Below are 24,270 nucleotides of genomic sequence, written 5' to 3'. Positions count from 1 at the left end.
TATTATTGGAAGAAAAAACAGCCTACTGGGTTTATTTAATGTTTACATGATTTTTCAGTAGACTTAAGGTATATCAATTCAAGATACGAAAAGATCTGTTATGCGGAAAACCCAGGTCGTTAGCAATCTGGATAATAGGTGCCATACCTGTACAATATACTTCATTGTATGGTAAAGTAAATGTAGTCATTAAGGGGATTATTTATTAAAGGTAAAGTTGAGTTTTGCTAGGATAGTTTCGGTAAAATGTTTTGGGATAAAAAACCCCCAACAAACTCACATTTTTCTAGATTTCTTCTTTTTTTTTTTCACCGATAACTCAATCAATTAGTGTATTAGAGTTCCCCCCCCTCAACTGCTTTAATTAGTTTTTAACATTTGTTTTTTTTTCGTAAATAAGCAGTTTATTCGATGTACAGAAGACCGCACAAACTCGACCTTTTATAAATAACCCCCTAAAAATCACATACAAGAAATGTTTGCCAAAAACATACTTGTGCCTGAAGGCAGAGACAAAGGAGCAGAACTGGCAGCTGTATTTATCCTCTCGAGTAAACATTGCCAGTGCCAAGTGGCTTCTTTCGTGAGAGCGTAGCCCTTGCATGGACATTAAAACACGGTCACACTGTTTACATGGGTAACCACCAGGTCTTGTTCTACGTCCTTTTTTTGTATCCTTTGCTTCTTCAATTGGGTTTTCTTCAAAAGGGGTTGATGCACTGGATACCCCTTCAACACCCTCCTCCTCTTCTTTATTATAATCATCTGCATCTTCATCTGTTAACATGTCGTTTACATCCTTAAAGAAAATAAGAAATACTTAGAACAGCATAGCATAAGAAGGAAAACGTCACCGCCTAATGATGGATGAAAATGACTATACACAACATCAACATAATATTATTTATTCCTAAAATATAGGCCTCCTGGTAAATAAAACACAAAGCAATACTTTAATATATGCTTCAGTGTTACATGAAAAATAATTAATCTAGATAAATCACTGCAAATAAAACTTTAGGGGGATCTAGTACACTCAAAACAACCACAGCATTCAAAAATAACTATACGATATGCACTCTGGAGAGTATCAGAATTGTTAGAAGAGAGAGAGAATTCCACAAACCCTTCCATAGATCTGACCAAGGGGGAAAATATATTTCTGTTCATCAATTTAATTAAGACCTAGATCCTAGAATATGTTGTAGACAACTGACTGCCACTACATATAGACAAATACAAGAGGTCCTCTGCACTCAACCCATTACCAATTTATTAAAGGGATACTGTCATGGGAAAACATGTTTTTTTTTTTCAAAACACATCAGTTAAAAGTGCTGCTCCATCAGAATTCTGCACTGAAATCCATTTTTGAAAAGAGCAAACAGATTTTTTTATATTCAATTTTGAAATCTGACATGGGGCTAGACATATTGTCCGTTTCCCAGCTGCCCCCAGTCATGTGACTTGTGCTCTGATAAACTTGTGACTTGTGCTCTTTACTGATGTACTGCAAGTTGGAGTGATATCGCCCCCTCCCCCCCCCCAGCAGCCTAAAAAAAGAACAATGGGAAGGTAACCAGATAGCAGCTCCCTAACACAAAAAAACAGCTCCCTGGTAGATCTAAGAACAACACACAATAGTAAAAACTTAATCCCACTGAGAATTATTCAGTTACATTAAGTAGGAGAAATAACAGCCTGTCAGAAAGTAGTTCCATCCTAAAGTTCAGGCACAAGTCACATGACTGGGGGCAGCTGAGAAACTGACAATATGTCTAGCCCCATGTCAGATTTCAAAATTGAATATAAAAAAAATCTATTTGCTCTTTTGATAATTAGATTTTAGTGCAGAAGTGTGCTGGAGTAGCACTATTAACTGATACATTTTGAAAAAAACAAGTTTTCCCATTCCCTTTAAGGACATTGAAACATTTTGGGGGTTATGTAATATTAGGAGCAAAGTTTGCTACACTTCTTATCACCCATAGCAACCAATCAGCAGGTAGTATTTACAGGTCACCGGTTTGAAAGGAAGCATCTTACTGTTTGCTATTGGTTACTACTCTTGGGCAAACTTTGTGCCTTTAATTACATATGGGGGTTTGTGCCTTTAATTACATATGGGGGTTTGTGCCTTAAGATACTAAAATGCCTTACCCTTTAAACAAAACCGGGATTGTTTGTCCACATATTGCAATATATTTAAGATGGCCAACTACGTCAAAGTCATCCCATATCTGGCCAGTCCTACACTCAAATTGCATCAGATTCATTAAGAATTCTATTGCTTCATTATACATTTTATACAGGGACTAAGTTTTACCTGCAACTTATCAAGAGTTGAATAGTAAATTTGGATTAAAATTTTCAATCTTAAAAATTCACATATTTGAATTTTAATCACCCTATTCGAATGCAAATCCGAATGTGAGATTTTTTTTACATCTCGACCATGGAAACAGTCCTAATTTGAATATTTGCTACCTAAATCCTGCCGAGTTCATTTACAAGTTAATGGCAGAGGTTTGTTGAGCCATTTGAAGATGCTAATAGCCTTTCTGACATTCGAGGGGCTTTTTTTCGGGAGAAAAATTCAATTCGTACAAATCGAATACAATATGAATTTTTGGGTCGGGACCATTCGATTGAATATTAGCCATTTTCTTAAAGGGGACCCGTCACCCAAAAAAAGTATTCCAAATCCTTTTTTATCATGTTAGTCAAGCAACATGAACTTTAATTACACTGTATACATTATTTGAATCTTGTTTCCATCAGTCTTATAGCAAGTAAGCAGGAGCCATTTTGTGGACACTTATTAAGACCTCAGAATCTTGTTTGTGCACCAGAATGGGGTACCTGATGTCCATCCCCATGCACTGGCTACATAATTAAATATTTAAGAGAACTGGAGGAATGTGGGGAGAGCAGTCACATCTAGGAAGTGCTGAATGGAAAGTAATTGCTTGCCCCATCTCTATGCCCAAAGCATAGAGGAGGGGCAGGCAATATTTGATTGACAGCTGAGATTTTAACAGCTATGAATGTTTTAATAAAAAATATATAATTCATGTTTAATTTCCCAGTTGAATTGTGAGTATATTCAAATTTTCAAAAATTCCCACAAATTCGAAATTCGACCTTTGATAAATGGGCCTCTAAGAGTTATGTTAGAATAATGCAAATACTTTACATGGAGTGAGACATTTCATACCTAAACATAAGCTTCTTAAATGTCCAGCAAAAAAAAAAAAAATACAGACTACGTTTGTTACAAATTGGGAAAACATGTTATGAATGCAGGTCTGGACTGAGAATCAAAATAAGCCCTGGTATTTCAGGTACACAAAGGCCCAAACACACCAACAAAGATGCCCAAACAGCTTCCCCACCAGCCCACTAAATAGTATGGCAGCCCCTCTGGCATTGCCAGTCCAGGTCTGTATCAATGCTTTAGGTCAGATAGATTACGTTTTCACTACTCTGCAGTTAATAATTTAGAACAAGTGATCACAAAACATACCCTATACAAGTGATGCAAATGTTCATTAACAAATCTCAAGCATTCCCTGGTATTGCACTGTGTACTGTGATGGAAAGCAATTGGCTTGCAAAGTGGTAGCATACATTTATGGACTTGCAGTAGTAACAAATATATAATTGTAAATTTTAACAACTGCAATCATAGCATTGTAGGGTCATGTTTATTGTTTAGCTAACTCGAGTTTTGACTACCTTTGTGGATGTTGATAAGTTATTTGTACCTGTAAGTCAGCATGAAGTTCATTTCCATATTGTACATGTCTGCGAAGATGGTTGCAGATGGCTCGGAGTGTTGGATGGACTTCCACGCAGAACTTACATTTGTATCCTACAACGGTCTTTTCCTTAAAATTCTTATGTAATGCTGCTTCGTTTCCCTGTAACCATGCATTCAATAATAAAGTTTAAGTGAAACAGGCCATTATGTTCCATACTAAATAGCATTGTGCTGTATCCACCAACACAAAAGCTAGCAGTCATTCTGAAGAAAAAATGTAAGCCAATTTGCTTACCAATTCTGCAATCCTAAACAGACATACATTTGCAATTCCTAAAAGGAATATTCATTATATTAGAAAACATGTTTTAAAATGTTTTATTTCCTTTTTATCAAGCAACTAAAACATACTTTCTAATGGGCGGTCACTGTTTTAATATATTATAGCATAGAGAATATCACTGTGGAATGATGCAGAATAAGAAATTACACACAAAAAAAAAAATCAAACTTGTCCAGCTGATCCAAGACTCAAATCTGATAATGTATCAAAAGGAGAAATTCTAAAAATATTCATAGAAATTCTGGTAAAGGGAAAAGTGTTCCGGCATCTCAAAGCTCTTGGGGTCCTGTATAAGTCAATTGGGAAGGTCCCAGTGTCTGCGCTGCTGTCTGTACTGGTATCCAATAATTTTGGGGATTTTGGACCAAAAATTCCCAAAAATTCGTAGTATTTGCGGAAAAGTACGAAAAGTTATTGGATTTTTGACGACCCAATTTTTTCAGACTTTTTTTTAAATAATAAATAGGGTCCGTTCGGGCAGTCGGAGTTGATCAGACTTTTATGTTAGAAATACTTAAAGAAATTTGGACCTAGATAAATAACCCCCTAACAATTGTGTACTTAACACTTTTGTGAATTCTTCCCTAAAAGTTCATATTATGTCAAGAGACATAATTATTGTTCTCCTCTTTTACAATATACTGTATGCCTCAAAATAGTCTATATTCTCATTTCACATTACATTGTCCCACTAAAAGAGTAAATGTTCGCTTTTCAAAATAGGACCTCAGTCATGAATCCAAGCAAGATAAGCTGTTGTAAATTAAAAACACAAGTTTTCACAACAATAAATACTACAAAAAATTTGCACTTACCCTTTCATGTTTGCTGTCTGCACTCTCTGTGAGTTTCTGCTTGTTCAAAAGCTGCTTTCTCCTTTCCTGGCGTTTGGCACGTTTCTGGAAGTCCTCATTGTGAGCATTCAGATGAACGGTAAGATCAGCTACACTGCTAAGCTTGCTATTGCAGTGTTTACATTGGTAAGTTGTAGTAAGGGAACGTGTGCCAGAAGTACCCATTATGGAAAAGTCTCTCTTTATGTCCTTGCTGTGGTGATCAGTATAATGCATACACAGAAGTTCTGCAGTGCTAAATGAGAGTTTGAAACATTTTATACATCTGAAAGGAAGTAACTCTTGTTCCTGGGATTCTGGTTCTGTCTCATATTTTTCCTCAACACCCTGGTTTTCGCTTTCTTCGGCATATACAGTTGTAAAATAATCACCAAGTTTGCTAGCATTTTGTTTTTTTGGAAATACTCCAGGATGGCGTTTCATATAATGGGTGACAATACCTTTTTTACTGTAGGACTGAAAAGAGCACAGCGAACATGTTTTACTTTCAACTGCTTTCTTTAACTCTTCACTTAACTGCAGTGAGTCATCTTTTTGTGGACTAGGAATAACAACTTTATTTGGTTTATCTGTAACGGTTCTAGATGCTGCCAAACAATGTGTGTAGTATGCATCTATATCATGCCGCTTTTGGTAGTGAGCTGCAAGACCTTTACGAATGGGGTTTGTATATGAACATAGTGCACATGTGAACAAATTGTTTTTGCCCTCTGGTTGGGCTCTTACATTATTGTGTTTAATACGGTAGTGCCTGGCTATACCTTTTCTGGTTGAACAGAAGTATTTACATAACTGGCATTTGAAGACTGTATGTGGGGCCATATGGTTTCTTTTATACTTTGTAGGCCCTTTTACTACAGCAGCTTCTAATGTAACAATAGTCTGGGGAGGATGTTCATCTAAAAAAGCATCTGTCTCAAAACAAGAGAACTCTTTTGGCATTGAAGGTGAAAGCATGTCTGGTTCTGGCTGGCCATGATATTTTTCATAGTGGATTTTCAGTTTCTCCAGGGTTCCATGAGTATATGGGCATATTTTACACCTGTAAGCACCATAACCTTGCTTAAATATGCGACTGTTTTCATCAGATTCATTCTGAGACGATTCAGTAGATTGCTCAACATCATGTACAAAATCTTCCGCTGTTACTTTAACTGAAGGATGTCTCTTTTGATAGTGAGTGAGCACACCATGAATGCGTGTATTAATATATGGACAGTGCCTGCACTTATATACTGCTCCTGGATTTATGTCAACCTCTTGAGCAAAATCTGCAGCTTTTACTTTCATACCAGGATGTTTTTTTCCATAATGTGTCAAGAGGCCATGTAAATTATTGTATTCTGAATGGCAAACTGTGCACAAATATGGAGAAGAAGATAGGACAGCGTTATTTGTTTTCAATGGTAAAGTCTTTTCTTGTGATAAACTGGAATCATCACCACTGTCCACTTGTGGCTCTACATATGTAGCAGGCTTTCCAGCAGAATGCACCTGTAAATGGGTAGCCTCCTCTGTATTGGACTTCTCCACACCATCCTTTTCCTTAATTATGTTAAGTAGCACAGATTCATTACCTTTCAAAGCCCAAGGGTGAAATGCTTGGTAGTGGTTGGTAATATCCCAAATTGAAGGTGCTTCAAAAGTACAGTCCCTACACTTATAGGATTTTGATTCTGTGGAGGCTTCATTAGGAGGAGTATCTGGACCAGCACATAACTTAGTTGCCATATAGGTGTAATCAACATAGTGCTCAGGATGTCTCCTTTGGTAATGCTCAAGCAATCCACTTGGCTCGGGATGAGAATAAATGCACCACTCACAGTGATATCCAGCTTCTATGAAGCCATCTAGAAATGCCCATTTCAGAATTGTTGTAACAGTTGCCCTTAATGCAGGATGATCTTTTTTCATATGCTTTCTAAGGGCATAAACATAAGGAGTTGAATATGAGCACTGCCGACATCTCAGGCTCCTAAGCTTCTCTTTGTCATGTTCACTGGTAGATGGAAGAACTTGTGTGTTTGTTAAAGGCTTCTTTTGTCCTTGTTCACACATACTCCTAATAGCAGCAGTATGCTGTCTGATAACATCGGCATTCACTTTAAAGTCTCTGTGTTTCTTTTGGTAATGGATAAGAACTCCTTTCACAGTCTGATTCCCATAGTCACAGTGCTGGCAGAAGAACATTTCATTTCCCCTTGGTTGTGTATTACCTTTCTTTGCGTTTTGGGTGGAAGTTGATTTTATGGGTGTGTTCTGTAGTGCATCTACATTTCTAACAGTAGCTGCAGTTGGAGGAGCCTGGCGAATATACTTTGCAGTGACCTTAATTTCAGGATGTCGTTTTTGATAGTGAACCAATACACCCACAACTGATCGATTGCTGTACGAACAGTGCTTGCAGAAGTATAATTCGGGAGTTACTTCTGGTGGGGAATTCAAATTTGGAGTAGGCACGGGAGATTTTTGTTGTACTGGAGAGCTTGCCTCCAATGCAAGTTGTGAAATTGCAGCAGCACTTTCCACAGAAACCACCCGCATTGTTTTTTGAATTCTGAAGTAGGAAGCTTTTTCATCTGGATGTTTTTTCTGATAATGTACCAAAACAGAATGCATGTTTGGACTTGCAAACTTGCAAACATCACAGTCATAAACAACCACACTGTTTACAGAGCTTTTCAGATTTTCAGTTTCTGTGGCAAATGTCTGACTGGGGTTTTTGTTAAAAACTGCAGAGCTGCTAGCTCCTTGACCAGTTGGTGTAGATGTTACCATATTTTTGGGGGCTGAATTTAAAATTTCTCTTAAAGTTTGCGATTCTGAAGCTAATTCCTCTTGATGGTCAACAACATAGCTTGAAAATATCATTGCATTATTGATTTTAACTGTTGGGTGCATTCTTTGGTAGTGTGGCATTAGACTTCGAACATTTGGGCTTGTGTATGAACAAAACCGGCACCGATATATCAAATCAGACTGGTCAAAATTGAGAACATTCATTGCTTCTGGATGATGCTCGGCATAATGCTGCTGTAAATCTTCAAAGTTATTGTAATCAATATAGCATTCGAGGCATCTATACACAGCACTGTGATCACTGGGATCCAAAATATACCTAAAACTAAATTTAATGTATGGGTGCATCCTTTGATAATGAGTGCTCACACTCCTGGCAGATTTGTTGCTAAAGTCACAGTGTTTACAATAGTATAACCTTCCTGATTCTTCATTATACTCTGCATTTTCATTCTGGTCATTTTCATTATAGATACTAGACTGATTGCAAGATGTGGATGCACTTGTTTCTTGCTCTTTCATGCCAGTAGACTGGTAGTAGTAATCGTCTTCATCATCTGACAAAGTCAGTTCAATTTCTGCTCCATTGGGTGTTGCTGCATAATTGTGTTGAATATTCCTGTAGCTCACATTTTTCTGAGAATTATCTCTAGCCCACATTTGATGGATTGCATATGCATCATTTGCATCCATCTGCTCAGATTGTTCCTCTTCTTTGTCTATTTCTACTTCTATTTCCACTTCATTTTCTTCCTCCTCTTCCTCCTCCCCTACTTCCTCCTCATCATCTTCCACATTTATGACATTATCCTCCTGTTGTTTGCTTTGGTTAATTTTGCTCTGCAGATTGCTTGCAATCTCATCAATTCTAGTTCTTTTTTTTACTGGTGATAAGTCTAAAGGAAAATCATTTGAGTTTTTCCGAGATGTCTTTGCCAAAAAATTATTTTTAGAAGATAACCCTAATATGGAAGTTTGACTCTTCCTTACTGTACCTGAAGTGACTGAATCAGTATCATCTTGTGCCTGTCGTACCATGTTACTATTAGGTTGTGGCATATCATCACAAAATGAGTGCTTGTGTTGCTGATGAACACGTAGCCCTTTTAAGGTTGTTGTAGAATAGTTGCACATGGTACATTTATATGGGTTCTGCTGGGCAGATTCTGCCATGACTCCAGATTTTTTACCATTCCCATTGCTGCTCTCATAAGCTTCACTAAAAGAAGAGAGACTTTCATTAAGTGTACTTATACTGTCCCACTCTGATGGAGCACCACTATGGCACTGCTTGTGGGCACCTAGCTTTAATGGACTTTTGCATGAAAAAGGACATTCATCACATTTGTAGACAGCAGTCTTTCCAGAGAGATGAATGTTTTCAATATGACGAGAGATGCTTCGTCTATGCATGGTAAGGAAAGGACAAAATGGACACTGAAATCTGTTCATATACCGTCTAAAAGGAATGCCCTTTGTTTCTAGTAATTTGTCATTCTCTGATCCTAATAATGGTTCTCCAGAAATCCCTGAACCATGAGGATCCATTAGACTTAAGCCATTTTCACTATCTAGATCAATGTAGTCATCATCAGAACTTGAATCATTTAGCAAGCTATTGCTATCCATGTCAATCACAACGCTAGATTTTTCTGAAGCGGCATAAGGAGATCTATCTGACAAATTCAGTATACCACCATCTGATTGCAGCTTTGGTTTTATTGGAACGTATGGCATAGATGAATATTTTGGAGGGTTGCCTCTAGTAAGTGCATTATTCACAGAGCTTCTGTAATTTGAAATGTTAACATTAGGAATGTCATGGCCTATAGTAAGAGGCATAAAGCTGCCACCTGGAGTGGACACCGGAGAACTTCTGTTCTGCAGATCTGTCATGTTCATTCCATCTTGTCGTAAGCTCGACAGTATTTTGACCATTCCACGGTGTTTTTTCATCATGTGGTCACACCACCGCTCCCTTCGTGGTGTCTGATAACTGCACCATTCACAACAAAAGTTCCCCCTAGACTTTGTAAGCGGTTTTACCATTGATTCTAGGATACTACGCTCAACCACTTCTGCTGGTAATTCTTTGCATGCTTCTTGTAGTGGCATAGGCATGGATTTTGGTGGAGTGTTAGATACAGAAGGCATTGGAGTTTCCTTCAGGCTATTTTTGTGATACATTTTCTGATGCTTCAAAATTCTTGCCCTTCTAGGAGATTTGTAAGTGCAAAATTGACAAGAAAATACTTTCCCAAATCCATCATGCAACATTATATTATAGTTTGATGGTCCTGCATTTGAAGAGCCTGCTATATTTGCTCCTTCATTCCCATGAACCTTTCTAGTATGTTCTACAAGAAGGTTTTTTGATCTAAAATATCGAATGCAGAATTTGCACTGAAAAAACTTGCTAGTTGACTTGGCATTTCCTGCATGATTAGACTGACTAAAATAACTTGGGCTGTGACCATAGTATGATCCACTTGCAGCTGGAGGAGTACTCGGAGCTGCAAATAAATAGAAAAACTTAATTAGCAAATACAATAAACTTAACACTACAGAAAACAAATCAATTAATTTGAACTGTATTAGGCAAATTGCATTTTTGCATCCATAAACCGAAATAAATGCTTTGATAAACATGTGGATGGTGTTATAAAACACTTGATGTTCACAGATTTATTGTTATATTTTAGTATGTAACAGACACTACTAACCATGATTTTCTTCAGCTGATGCATATTCATCCTTAACTGAAGTAAACACCCCTTCTGACTGGTTGCTGGAATGAGTATCGACAGAATTTTCTTGGGCTGGGGTAGAGCATTCCTCAGTTACATCTGCGGGTTGCAAAAATGCAGTATGGACATCCTGAATATGAGACTTTAGGTCTTCATAGGTCTGAGCTTTGAAGTCGCAGCCATCACACTGAAGAACTTCCATATTCCTAAACCAGGATTTTCATTAGGAAATTCTAAATAGCAAAGAAAGGATAAAAATATCAGGTCAGATTTACAGAAAGATACATCCTAGTAGAGATACAATTTTATTGCAAGAAAGAACTTTGTCAATCCAAGAGATTATTGCTTTGAAAGGGGGGATATTCACTTATATGGGGTCAAACTTGAAGAGTTAGGCTAATGGCATATTTGGACAGCAGAAAAACACTGATGGAAAAAAAAACACACACACACATGCAGCCCCATACTGATCAGCATAAGTGTGCATTGACAGTTGGGAAATTGGCCTGTCACATACAGAGCAGGCTTTAATATAACCCATTAGTAGGGTTGGGCAAATTTGACCCATTTCGCCCAAAATTCGCCGCCAGCAAAATGTTGCCGATGCCCATTTACGTCTGCGGGCGTCAATTTTTTTGTTGCGCGGCAAATTTTTTTTGACAAGCACTGCCATACAAGTCTATGGGCGTCATTTTCGCAGCGAAACAAGGTGAAAAAATTTGCCCATTCCTACCCATTAGCCTTTATGTTACTAAACTACTAAGAAAAATCAACTGCTCTCAAATTTGAGGGTTTTTTTTAAAATATATGTTTATACATTTATAATTGCCACAGTAGAAATGATACCCACACACACACATATCTATCTATCTATCTATATATATATATCTCTATCTATCTATCTATCTATCTATCTATCTATATATATATCTCTATCTATATCTATCTATCTATAGCTCTATCTATATATATATATCTCTATCTATCTATCTATCTATCTATCTATATATATAATCCAAAAAAGAAACAACACCTCATTACAAAAATCTAGATGCCATCAGTACTTTGTGGTATATCTAAATATATAAGCATTTCAAAATTCTTCCTATAAGCTATTGAAAAAAAACTTGAACAGGAAAAGTAAATGTAGAATTACATTACGAAAGTCTTTAAGAAAAGTTCAACTTATGTTTTGTCTTTTAACAAGAGGAAGATTTAAATAAAAAAAAGTGTGTCCCCATATCCTCCTCTGAATTCAAACATCCTGTGCAGATGCTTAACAGCAATTTAATCCAATCTAGTCTTCCAGCATGTTCCTTCAAAACATAGGACCTTTCTATTGCAATACCACAAAAGGAAAAAACTTGTATTCCTTTAGAACAAGAAAAGTACAAGCCACAGCTTTAAATGTTTGCATATATCTCTGTTATTCCTTGAGCTAAGAGTTGCAGGCAAATGGCTAATGTTGGACATTACTCCATGCATCTAAAATTCTACTAGCATTACATTTACTTTTGAGCTAGACCTTTACCTGACATAAATAACCTCAAGTAAACCATGGAGATAAATTTTACGATTTAATAACTTTTTCTTCAGACCGAACAGGACTGCTGTTTATTTTGGGCACATCTGTAGGACAAGATCCCTTGGTATGTTAAGTCAAAACCATAGTGCTAGGTGGTCAGCCACCTGCCTCATATCTATTGTATAAAATAAAGCATAAAGTTTAAGCAAGTCAGAAAGGTACTTCAGTTATATACAAACTAGACCATGGCCAATAGGGTCTTCCATGGAGATTTCTGTAGCGCCAAGCCTGATCTGGCCCACTACATTATAAAATTCTAGGCAACACTGAACACTAAATGTTAGCACACACTGTGGTAGTACTTACTTCAGACAGAACTACTAGAACAACCATACAATGAGCAAGTACCAATTGTGGGGGTGCTTATCATAGAATGTTGACTGCACACAAAAATTATTTTCAGGACTATATGATAATATATACAAATGTTATCAATTTGGCCTCTAGTATGGTTTTGCCATGTTGAGCAACCAAACTGGAGGACTGATGACATAATACAAATAATGCTTGATAGCAGCAGGCTGTTCACTTATTAAGATTAGCACAATTTCCTTGAATGGACATCTCTCACCTTGACCAGCATGTAGCTATTTTGAAATACTACCATTCTCATACCACCTAAGTGAACATGCCTTCCTAGAAGCTATTCTCCACCATGCTACAGTAGCAGCTGTGGTATATGATGGTGTTCTGTCACATTAGTGCTTCCAACCAATATCCATATTTCCCACATGAAAACAGCCAGGCAGTCTGTCCCTACCAGCTGTACCCATTGCCATTTGACCATGGCAACACCTCTACCCTCAAAAGGCACAATCAGTGCAATGTATTTGAACATCAGATATGAACCTTCTCCACATTGGTGAACATGGAATTACACTTGGAATGCAGTGACTTACATTGTAGATGCGCATAGCCTGCACAGAAGAATTCCACATAAATATGTCCTGAGTATGTACTGCACATTTTAGTAAGAATTGAGTTTTTTAAAACGTTTTTGAACGCTTCGCCTGTTTAAACCAATTAATGACTTATAAATGCCAAGGTACTCTGAAGATCTGTCATCTACCAACTCCTTCATTTCTAAAATCATCTTCTATTTAGACTACTACTGTCCCTTCTGTTATACAACATTTAGAAGCACATGTCCCGTGTTATGATGTTTAACGTTAAAAGTATATTTTAAACCAAAATATGTAAAAAGTAAGGCTGCGCAACCCATGCAAGAATTGGTAACAGCACTGAAGGATTTGGAAGAAAAAACTGCATTCAGTATCATGAAATAACACAAAGAAATGCTCCTCATTTTCACTGCTACAAAAAGCCTCTGGAAAGAAAGATTGAGCATTCAGAGAGACATATTTACCTAAGCTACAGCTTGCTTTTTCCCTCCCTTCAACATGAGCTTTGCACTAGATACTTTTAAACCAATCTGCAGTAATCAAGATGCTTGAAGCTCTTATTTCAGAGCACTAAGAGTGGATTGTGTGGAAGAGGTTGCTATCTGCTGTAGATCAAATTACAGCAGCAAGTGAAGCCCCACCCCATGTCTCTTAGCACAGTCCATTACATCTCAAAGCACATTTTTTTCCATGGTGCAGATGACTCCTGCATTCAAAGCACTTCACAGAAAAGCAGATCATCCAGTTTTTTCTCTACCCATCCCCCAAAGCCTAGTCCTTTCATCTCTGCCAAACAAGCCACAGCTCTGCTGAATGTTTTTAATCACACAGTCAAGAGATAGAAGCTTCTGCGTCACAGAAGCTCTGAACTGACTATGCAGTCCTAGTCCTCTGAGCTTTAGAAGCAGCCATTTTAACTCTGAAAGCACAGACACTAGAAGCTTACAGCAACAACATGGCTTCAGTCTGCAGGCTTTGTCCTTTTTCATAATCCTCCACTCATGCAGATGTAAAAGTTACACAGACTATCTATCTATCTATCTATATATATATTTTTTTTTTTATTTAAAGAATTGCATTTTTTGTTTCACAGTATTTAACCATTTCCTACATAAGAGAGAAGTTTGCATACACAAGAGCAAGTCATCTACAAAGACCAGCTACATGTAATGAAGGTGCTGCAGGACTGACACATGCCTAAACAATTAAAATGGATCTACTTATTCAGAATCCATATGCTCTCTTGGTAGTTGTCCTTTGCCAGAGAGAAGACAAACCATCTCACTGCACTTGCTAGATTCCAAAGTCTACTGACCTTTGTTAATCACCAGCCAGCCTGTCTGAATCAGCAAAGCCTGCCAACAGGCACACCCGTCAACACAAAGGCTACATTCCTCCCCCCCACATACACACCTACATTCTCAAATGAGGATCTGTGAAAAAACAATGGACAGAAAAACATCACCAAATCAATAAAGATTTTTTAGTGAAAAATAAATATTTTCAAGCGTGAGATACATAAACCAGCACAACCAATGTATGTAGATTTACAAAGGGTTCTCATGGAACAGCCCAATATGTGCTCTACCAATAGTTCACTTATAGATGGCAAAGTTAAACACACTTTAAAAAAATAAATATACCTATCACTGAAAGTCTTATTGTGGAGTCCTAAAACCAAGAATAAAACAGATATGATGGACAGTCTACATACAGGTAGAGAAATGCAACTTCAATTGTTTTTCAAGACCTTCTGCTTGAAGAATCTACAGCAGCATGTAGAAACTACAGATCATACAATTGAGAGCTTTTACAGTTTTCTATGTTTAACATCACCAAAGAAACAGTATTTACATATTGAAATCTTTTGTGCACCAAATGTCACTTCATGATAAAGATCAGATCAGTGGGACTAGGAAATCTTTTCAGTCGTTATCAATCCAATGGACAAAAGAGTGGACCAGCAGTTTTTCTAATTGTAGAAATCATTCATGGAACCACATTTTGTTGTTTTTTACAACAATTTGAGACAAATGGGAGAGAACCAGGTCATAAATCAGTATTAACATAGCAAAAGCAACTGATCTTTATAGACAGACACTGCTTGAAGAAATACAAATGTTTTCAGATGGTTTGCATGACAAGTTAAAGATACGAGCTACTGCACTGATGCTAACCTTTCAAAAAAAAAAAGTTCTGATGGCTAAAGCACATGTCTTGGAGACAAATGCCTTGAGGATCACCATCGAGCATTAAGGAAGTCACCTAAAAAAGGCCTGTAGGTGAATTTCAGCTTTGAAAAGTATTGATTTTGATATTCTTCTGAGAATGGAACAAGGTTTTATGGTTTGAGCTAATATCTAGTCTGTGGGGGTGAGAGTGAAGTTGACTATTTTTGCTCAAGATCAAGTAACCCACTGCAAACAGCAGACCAAGTAACCCTCTGCAAAGAGCAGACGAGTAAATGCTCACTACTCAGACTACTATGGTTTAGTAGACAAGGACCAAACGTTCCACCTGTTCCTACTTGCGCCCACCCCCAATATCAACCTTAACCTACATGCATATATGCACAGTCCATACATAGCTACACCGATGGCACTTCTTAACTTCACTATATATTGAAGCACATACTTCAGACAGCTGGAAAATGATCAAGAGATATACGTACAGCCTTCTGGCAACCACTTCAAAGGCAGAGAATGAAGAATTGGTAAAAGCAATTTTAAACAAGTACACTGCTTCTATATTTTCTAAATTAATTTCTGAGGCACTGTTTTTTTGCAGGAGTCCATCGTGAAACAGCTGGTTCTCCTGCCTCTACCTAGTATTGCTACAAGTCAGGTGCCTAAACACCTATTCCGTCCATTCATACAGTTAAACCATAACCAGCAACAAAATATAATGGTGGCTCTTCCACAGCAAAGGAAGAGACCAGGTTTGATGAATAGCAGGATGGGGAGGGAGGAAATGTGTTCTGGAAAAAGGCTAACATTTTCAACAGGAACTGCAGTGCTATTTAAGGTACAGACATTCGAATTTTGTTGAAAAATGTATAGACACTTTGGTTGGCTTTTATTTGCTTACCAAAGGAAAACAAAAAACAAAATCCCTTGTTCTAATGCGTTCTTTAAATGCGCCAGATGAGAACAAATCAAAAGAATGACAATTACTTTGATGCAGATAAGGGTTACCTAAAATTTAACTTAAATGCCATTAACTAGACCTAAACATGGTGCATATGATGACTCAGGCAATACACACCTTCTATTACAAGCTTATGCCACAGTCATTGTGCATGTTCCTTGTTTAAGTAAATGGTAAACATATTTTGATTGTCATTTTTCTCTATCTGGGAAGCATTTGTTTAAAGCGTGCTTTGTTCTACTGTCCTTTCCCCTAAGCTGCATCATTCTTTACATCTACTTTTGCCAAGCTCACACACTTTACCAGTATCACCAACACTACCACTCCACTTTGGGTGCAGTAGTCCATTTAGTGATACAAATTCAGGCCACAGTTTTTCTCCACCTAGCATTTGTAACCATCAAGTTTTCACATAACCACACCTTGCACTCTATACTCGATGCAGTCGTTTAACTTCTCTCACCACCTCTACATCTGCACGCCTTCAAGAGTTCTCTAGAACTGTATACAATCTCTGGAATTGCTTTTCACATTCCATCAGACTTGAGCAATACTTTTTGAACACACCCCTTTGGGGAAGCTTGTCCTCATTCTTTTTAGCTCTCTGAATAGGCACTTGTTTGCGTGCACACCTTTATTTAGCTACATATTGATACATATTTTAGATTTACAGAGAAAGATATTTTCAATTTAGCAACAAGGAAGTATATTTAAAATGTGCACAAAGTTCATAAATCCCTACTGCCTTTCAAATCCATACCTGGTAAGTATTATATCTGCACATAAACCTTATTTATAAATATGTCATCATCACCAACAAGATTTAATGTTTAAACTTAACAAAAATAAGTTTTTTGAAAAGTAAATGTTTTCAAGCAACTTTGCAATATACATCAATTAAAAAATATGCAGACTTTTCATGATTTATTAATGGTTTCTGACAGTTCCCTAAGCCTGGCTCCCTGCTCTCCTTCTGATCGGTCCGACTACTTTGCTGAGCTGGCTGACTACTGTTAGTTTGTATCAACAGCCAGCTGTCCTTAGCCTGCATCCTCCAAACCCCACAATTCCTGCACACGTGATTTCAGTAAGGAACAGAACATAATAGTGCAATGCATTTTGGGTTACGTAGTTCCTGCATGCTGGTGTAAACTGTGGAGAAGTTGCTACAATTTGTAATAGTGTTTTACTCCTCCTTACCTGCAAGGATTTCAAATTATGCAGAAAGCTTAACTAGCTGGATTGCAGCATAGAAAATGGCATTTATTCATACTTTTTGAAGAAACAGGTAACTGTGATGGGTATATTAGGGGCTTCTGTGTTACGTGGTCCTCTTTATCAAATTTTAGTTTGGAAGCCAGAGTTCGACTTTAATTCCTTATTTGTTAAATAAAGTAAAAAGCTAGAACAAATAATACAGAAATATGCAACAATAAGGCAGTCTGCATGAACGGTTGACTTCAGCTCCACCTAGATTGGTCTCAAAATGTGGCGGTTATGTTATTTTATAGATCAGAGTAGCAGGTTCTTACCTAAAAGCAAGTTATAGATAACCAAAGATCTTACTTTTTGATGTACTGTACTGAAGAATTAACTGCAGATATATTTTTGTAAAGAGGGACAGATTAAAACATTATTCAAGGATGCCAGCAAAATGATGATTTTATATAGAAGAATCAAAACTGTTAAGAAATCAACATCAGCAGAAGAAAAAAAATGATGTGGACTTTCACAAGGAATAGATATGTCCAGTTTTAATTAACAGGTCTTGCAAGAAAAGGATGTGGCTTTCTTATAGAAGCTGCTACTGTTAAAACCAATGTAAACTGGTTTCCTGTAATTTATTACTTTTGGTAGAGACGCTATGAAATGGTACCTATAAGCCGTTACCAATAGTATGGGAAATGTGTTTAATAACTACATTATACAAATGTTAAATCTATTTGCATAAACACAATGCATATGGGCATAATGTAAAAAAACCTACATTTATAGAATGACTGGGCAATCAACATTACTTTTATGTACACAATGGCCTTTTTCCTTTTAAGTTAGCCACTGTCTTGTGTGTTATAGTCACTGAAACCAAAAAACTTGTTTGATGTTCTGTTATAACATCTTGAGACATATGAGCTACTAGCTTTCACAGTTACCTACTGTATGTTTTAAACGGAAGCACAGTTTATAAATTCTAAGCAAATTTGCAAAATGGTTGTTTAGATTTAACTGGGCTTTAAAAATGACATGACAGTAGTCAAAAGAAGAACATAGATATTTTTCTTGATCATAATATTTCTTTAAGCAAACTCAGGTCTTAAGAATAACTGGAATGAGAAAGTCCCTAACATATTTATACCCTTCCTAACTTTAGTCAATATACCTGCATTTTGCTGACCAATATATTCTAACTCCCTAACAATCATGTAATTTGTATATAGAACCACAAGCCAAATGCAACACCCTTATTTCACCTATCCTAGTCCATATATTTCCATCAAAGTCACAAGATATGCCATATTGCACTTATTTGGTTGATGCACACCCTTTGAGACCAAACCTTTGGTTGAGACTTATAACAATGCTACAAACCTGAAAACATAGTTGAATCAGACATTTAGTAATAGTTTCAAGAATAGTTAGGACCTCAAATGAGACTTTTAACAATTATACTAACATGAAAACATAGCTGAATCGAACATTTAGTAATAGTTTCAAGAATATAACTCAAATACATTCATACAAAATGTTGTTCTAATCAACCTCCAAGATGGTCACCTAGGCTCCGATTTGTTGAGAATACCAATCCCTATGTTTCCCCCACCACAACCAAGGTTCTGCTCCCAAGAGGAGTCGGCTCAAAATGTAGGGAAACTTGCTTAATTTTTGCTTTATTTTCTCCAAACCTCTGCCATATATGTTCTATTGTTCAAAACGACTCATTGTGGCTAATTCAACCATCCACAATACCTACTCTACAATGGTCTGTTAAATGGATACTGACAGAAAATTCTAAATGATGCAGAAGTGCCATCACCATACCTGTATGTACTGTATTTGTAACTATTATTCCCAAGGACATTGGGTCCTGCATATGGCACCTATGCAGACGTTAGAATTTTCAGGTGACAGTGTATCTGCTTTAAAGATTTCTGCAAATCCCTGTTCCCTTCAGTAAAAGTTTTGTTGCATGGAGGATATAGCCCGGTCTGCTGTATAAATACAAGCACACAGAACTTTGTATAATGCACTCTGTTATAAAAAGATTCCTAACTGAGCTGCATAAGACTTAAGGCAACTTTGAAAACATTTCAGCAACATCCCTCTTTTATATCCCACTTACAAAAGATAGTTACTTGATGGAAGAATGCTACACCATTACTAGGATGGTGAAAACAGGCAGATAATCATTGATGTTACAATGCAATTAAGTGGCACTCTGTTTTAAACATGCCTAGAATATTTTCCATATCATGACACGACTGTTTAAAAGGGGAACTAAATAGAATCACATGACTAAGAGTCACAACTCTTCATGCAAATGTTAAACAAAAAACTATTTTTTGCAAAATATTTCTACATGCCCCTTCATTTCTGTGTCAAAATGCAAAATGCCTTATATGACAGTATGGATCAAAAGAAAAAAAATCAACTATCTTCTCATTTGACCATTACATCAGCCTAACTATAAGAAAATAGAGAGCTGCTGTTGACAACTTTGAAGGCATGGATCTTTTCTGTTGTAGAGCTTCTGAACCTCTGGACTGGTCATAAGCTCAGTATAACAAAGAATTAAAACATACTGTGGCTGGAAATACAAAAATTCTTATGTAATGGGAGAACATTTTTATACGCTGGATCTATTTTATTCCGTTCACATGATATTAAAGATAAGGGGTGCCACCTGATACATTTTTCCAAGACCCCTACTTGGTCATGGAGGTGCTGCTGCTATAACTGCTTATGTGGTACACCCTGAACAGGAAGGCAACATGGCAGATCCCTCTTTATAATTAGGAATATACAGATGTGGAATTTGTGTATATTTTGTGTATATAGGAATGTTCACTTGGATGTTCAATGCAGTATGGCCTTATGGCCTTAACCTGCCCATGTACTCCACACATAACTTGATGTGACTTCAGAATTTTAGCAGAACAACATATAACTGGCCCATTTTATAAAAAAAAAAGTTGGGCGGCTCTACAAAAAAAAACACAACTGTTTGAAAGAATTAAACAAATCTCACTTTAGATAAGTAGATAATAGGCAACCCCCGACTTTTTCGATTAATTTCCCTTTAATATTTACAGCAGCCTATGGTCTCAGCTCTACTGTACAAAGAGGGAAGTGGGTTATGGGCAGAATTTGAATTAGGGAAACTAAACAGAAGAGGGATGAGGAAGTTTGACAAAATTAAAGATATAGACAGAGAGAAGAAGCAATTAAATGTTACAGAAGAACCTCCATACCATTCATCGATTTTTCAATTGTCATTTTGCAAGTTTGTGTGGTTACATTAGCATCTTCTAATTTTAAGACTGTTTCCCAACAAACCAGTAACTAGTTTCAATTTAAGTTATTAATAATAATTACAAAAAAAAGTGCCATATTTTATTTTCACAAACCCACTGCTGTTGAATTCTAGGACTGTGTGAACTGCACAAACCTAGGCACCTTTTTTGCATCTTATCACGGTTATACTTCCTCTATTTACATTACAGATGTAACATTATTTACTTTGGTTTTCTGGTGTAAAACAAAGTAATGAAGAGAAGCAAACATTTTTATGAAGAGAAGCAAAAATATTCAGGGATAATCAATCTTAAAGACAAATTATGTTATCAAGAAACAAATAAGTGGTTTGCATGTATATTTTATAATCCAGCAAGTGGATTTAGACATATGGATCTTGTTGTCCTGTTTTCTGTTCTTCAACTTATATGTAGCATGTTCATGGTTGTTGTGATCTAATCCATTCAGCTTGCTGTTGGTCATCTACTTTCTCGTTTTCCTTCAACTTTTCCAAGAGCAAATGTTTTGTCCAATAATTTTGGTCTTCTCATAATGCCCAGATTCAATGCAGTAAAAAATAGTTCTCATGGTTTATCAAGAGAAAACTCATGGATGAGATTCAATTTGAGGAGAAAAAAAAAACCCTCCAAATTCAGTTCAATTTTTTTCCCCATAGACTTTAATATAGTTATCACATGATAAACAGTGAGCTGAGTTTTTTTGAATTGAATTTGCATCTCAAGTTAATTCTTGTCCTTGAGTTTTCACGTGGTAAACCATTTTCTCACTGGATTGAATCTGGCCCAATATGTTTAAAATGAATAGTCTAGTGTCTTCCTGGAATTTCAGAAGCTACACTAAGAGGCATATTTATTATGCTGTGTAAAACTAAATTCGTAGAGAAAACTGTGTAAAAAGCTTTGTAAAATAAATGGCGACTTTATCAAGGTGTGTGTAATTTTACACCATGTGAACGACAGATTTGCCGCCATTATTTAACATTGCTTCCGGTGGAAGTTGCTCTAGGAAAAAAAATTTAAAATTTTTACGGCAAAGCCTGGCATTATGTGGTGTATTATCCTTCTGTTTTTTACACAGCATAATAAATATGCCCCATAAAATAGATATTAGATGAATGATAATCAGTTAGGCAAGAGTTTTAAAGGCAAAACGGTGCCTAATATGCTTCTTTCTCATTTCAGATCTTCAATAGTTTTAATGTTATCAACAGTAAGATATTTTTTTCTGAATTGAATTGCATCTCATATTGAATTTCGTCCATGAGCTTTCAAGTGATAACCCTTTTTCTAACTGAACTGAATGTGGCCCATAATATGAAGCGCACATACACAAACACATTATATTCAGAAGAACCCAAACATTGTTGATTTGGTGCATTCCTAAATTTATATAAATGTTTAATGAAATGGTAACAAGAATTACTATGGATATTAACAATACTTAGTGGCTAACATTAAATATGAAATGAGAAAGGCATGCCTGATATAGTGATCCAATTCATTCTTGAACTCCTACTGTTTGTTACAGGAAGCATATGGCAATAGCAGTAATACAGCCATAAACCAAATAACAGGAAACTGCTTTATGGAGCATATCCTTCAAAGGCTTATTTAATGAGCTACTCCTCAGAATATGTCCTTCAATGAGGTTGGAAGGTCCAGCTCTCATGAATTTTTAGCTTAAAGCTGGCAGTTAATGATGTTCGAAAATGTAAAACTTTCAGAATGGCATAAAAAGGAAATAATTTATCAGGAGAATCTATAAGAAAGCTAAGGCATTCCGAAATATGTAGACCACTCATTAGATTATTTAAACCTAGAACAAGCTTAGCAATAAATGCATTGTCGATATTAAAAGATCAGTATACATTTAATATTTAACTTGTCCTATGGGTTTATCAGATTAAATATTAAAAAAACAAAATATATATTTTCTATATGCTTCATTCTTCTGAATCAAGTCTCTGAAGACAATATTTGCTAATCCTGCAGTTTTAGCCTTTCCTAAACAGCCAATGCCTCACTGCCGGCTGGTCACAAACTTCTAATGCCCACAGAGGGCTCCGAGTATGTTTACAAAGCCATTACAAAACACCAGGAGTGACTGTGACCTCACAGGCAAGGGGGTGGTATGGCATTGCTATGGCTTGGTCAGTCAGAAAGTTACTTCACACCAGATACATCTCCCTGGGCTTTTTTATTGCCTCTGTAGAGAGATACCCCAAATCTATGCTTGGGTAGGCATTTCCCTATATCAGTGTTTAACTTTTTTTTAGTCAGGGAATGAGCTTTTTAATAATTTGGTTTACAAATAAGATATGTGCCTTGTTACTATTTTCTTTTCTTGTTTTTCAGTATTTTCTACAAGGAAATATTACTATATTCATAATCATGGTGACATTACTGAAAAGCATAAAATGGGGGGCTTTAGTGTAAACTATATTGATCTTTATCTATGCAAGACACTTGTAAAAGTAAAATTCTATTAAGAGGGTAAATATACTCTCACTATAACTGACAGCAGATGGATTTTAAACACATTAGTTCTGACCAGTATTTCTCATACAGTTCCAACATGTAAACATGAAGACCTTAGGAAAGGTTGTTTGGGGCAATATGCAGCCAAAATGTTGCAATGTTGCATTAAAAAAAATCTAAAATATTGGAACTTTCATAGTCTACAATGACTACGAGAAGGAGCAAAAAAAAAATATAAAAGTTTATCTTTGATGGGGATTATTTTCCAGCAATTAGATATAATACACAAGGACTCTGGCTAGGTCTTTGAAAAAATAAATTGGTTGAGTTTCTTGTCATTCAAAGCCTACTGATGTAATTTTAAGGGATTGTTCAGATATACAACTAAGAAAACTGGCTGTGCATTCAGGTATTAGGGACAGTCAGAGATAGGTCATTGCAGGCTTTTGTCAAACACAACTCAATCCACATGCTTTTAGAACAGTTTATTTAAGCATGAGAACATCCTTGTGAAAAATCTATTCTGAGATGGAGTCAGGTGTTTGGGTGCACCGATAAATCCTGTATATGAAAAACACCACGTGGTCACCATTCTTTTACAAAGCCTCTCTTATTTCTTGAAGAACCTGAGCACAAATCTAAAGGAATGGTCTGAATTGTTCTTCTAAAGTTGGTACGGTAATTACGTCGCTGCATTATATGTGAAACAACATCAAACTGCTAAAGGGCACCAATCATAACTGAAATCACTTACTAAGTAAATACACTATGTGAAAGTTCAAGAAATCCGATTTTTAAAACCGTTAGAATTGTTCGTATAATGTAAATCATCAGCTAACTATACTTTCTGCAATTTCTCCCCTATCTCCACTGCAGTTCTAGCTGAGGCAGCATCTTGGATTTCACTGGCTCCTCCTACCTATATCTTCATAGCCAACAACAGCTCTGAAATCTCGCACATGCTCAGTTGAAATTCCTTGGTTGCTTAGCAACCCTTCTAAGCTATTTTCAAATCAGTCAAACCTCTGTTAGCTGCTGTTCCCTAGTGCTGCCACCTTCTGGAAGTTAGTGTGTGGCCTTCATTTGCATAATAACATCACCAGCAAGGGGCAAGATAGGG

At 36.6% G+C, this 24,270-nt stretch overlaps 1 protein-coding gene across 6 annotated transcripts in view; it reads right to left on the bottom strand.

The window, feature by feature from the left end:
- Positions 1 to 24,270, bottom strand: part of znf462.L (zinc finger protein 462 L homeolog) — a 56,175-nt gene that overhangs the window by 20,651 nt on the left and 11,254 nt on the right. For 4 of the 6 annotated variants that reach the window (XR_005961434.1, XM_018257572.2, XM_018257591.2 and 1 more), the window contains exons 2-5: positions 10,483 to 10,739; positions 4,922 to 10,272; positions 3,768 to 3,923; positions 495 to 799 (exon numbers count right to left, since the gene is read on the bottom strand). Coding sequence is in view for 5 of the 6 variants with exons in the window: in XM_018257572.2 (XP_018113061.1) it covers positions 495 to 799; positions 3,768 to 3,923; positions 4,922 to 10,272; positions 10,483 to 10,708 (6,038 nt within the window). In the remaining variant the exon portion in view is untranslated. Of the gene's footprint in view, positions 1 to 494; positions 800 to 3,767; positions 3,924 to 4,921; positions 10,273 to 10,482; positions 10,740 to 13,457; positions 13,610 to 14,308; positions 14,425 to 24,270 lie in introns of those variants that run through there. The other 2 variants (XM_041563763.1, XM_018257581.2) reach the window with 2 other exon arrangements.

The sequence above is a fragment of the Xenopus laevis genome, chromosome 1L, assembly GCF_017654675.1.
Source record: "Xenopus laevis strain J_2021 chromosome 1L, Xenopus_laevis_v10.1, whole genome shotgun sequence".
NCBI lineage: Eukaryota > Metazoa > Chordata > Amphibia > Anura > Pipidae > Xenopus > Xenopus laevis.
Note: the sequence above shows the minus strand (reverse complement) of the source record. Positions and strands in the feature narration are given on the sequence as shown.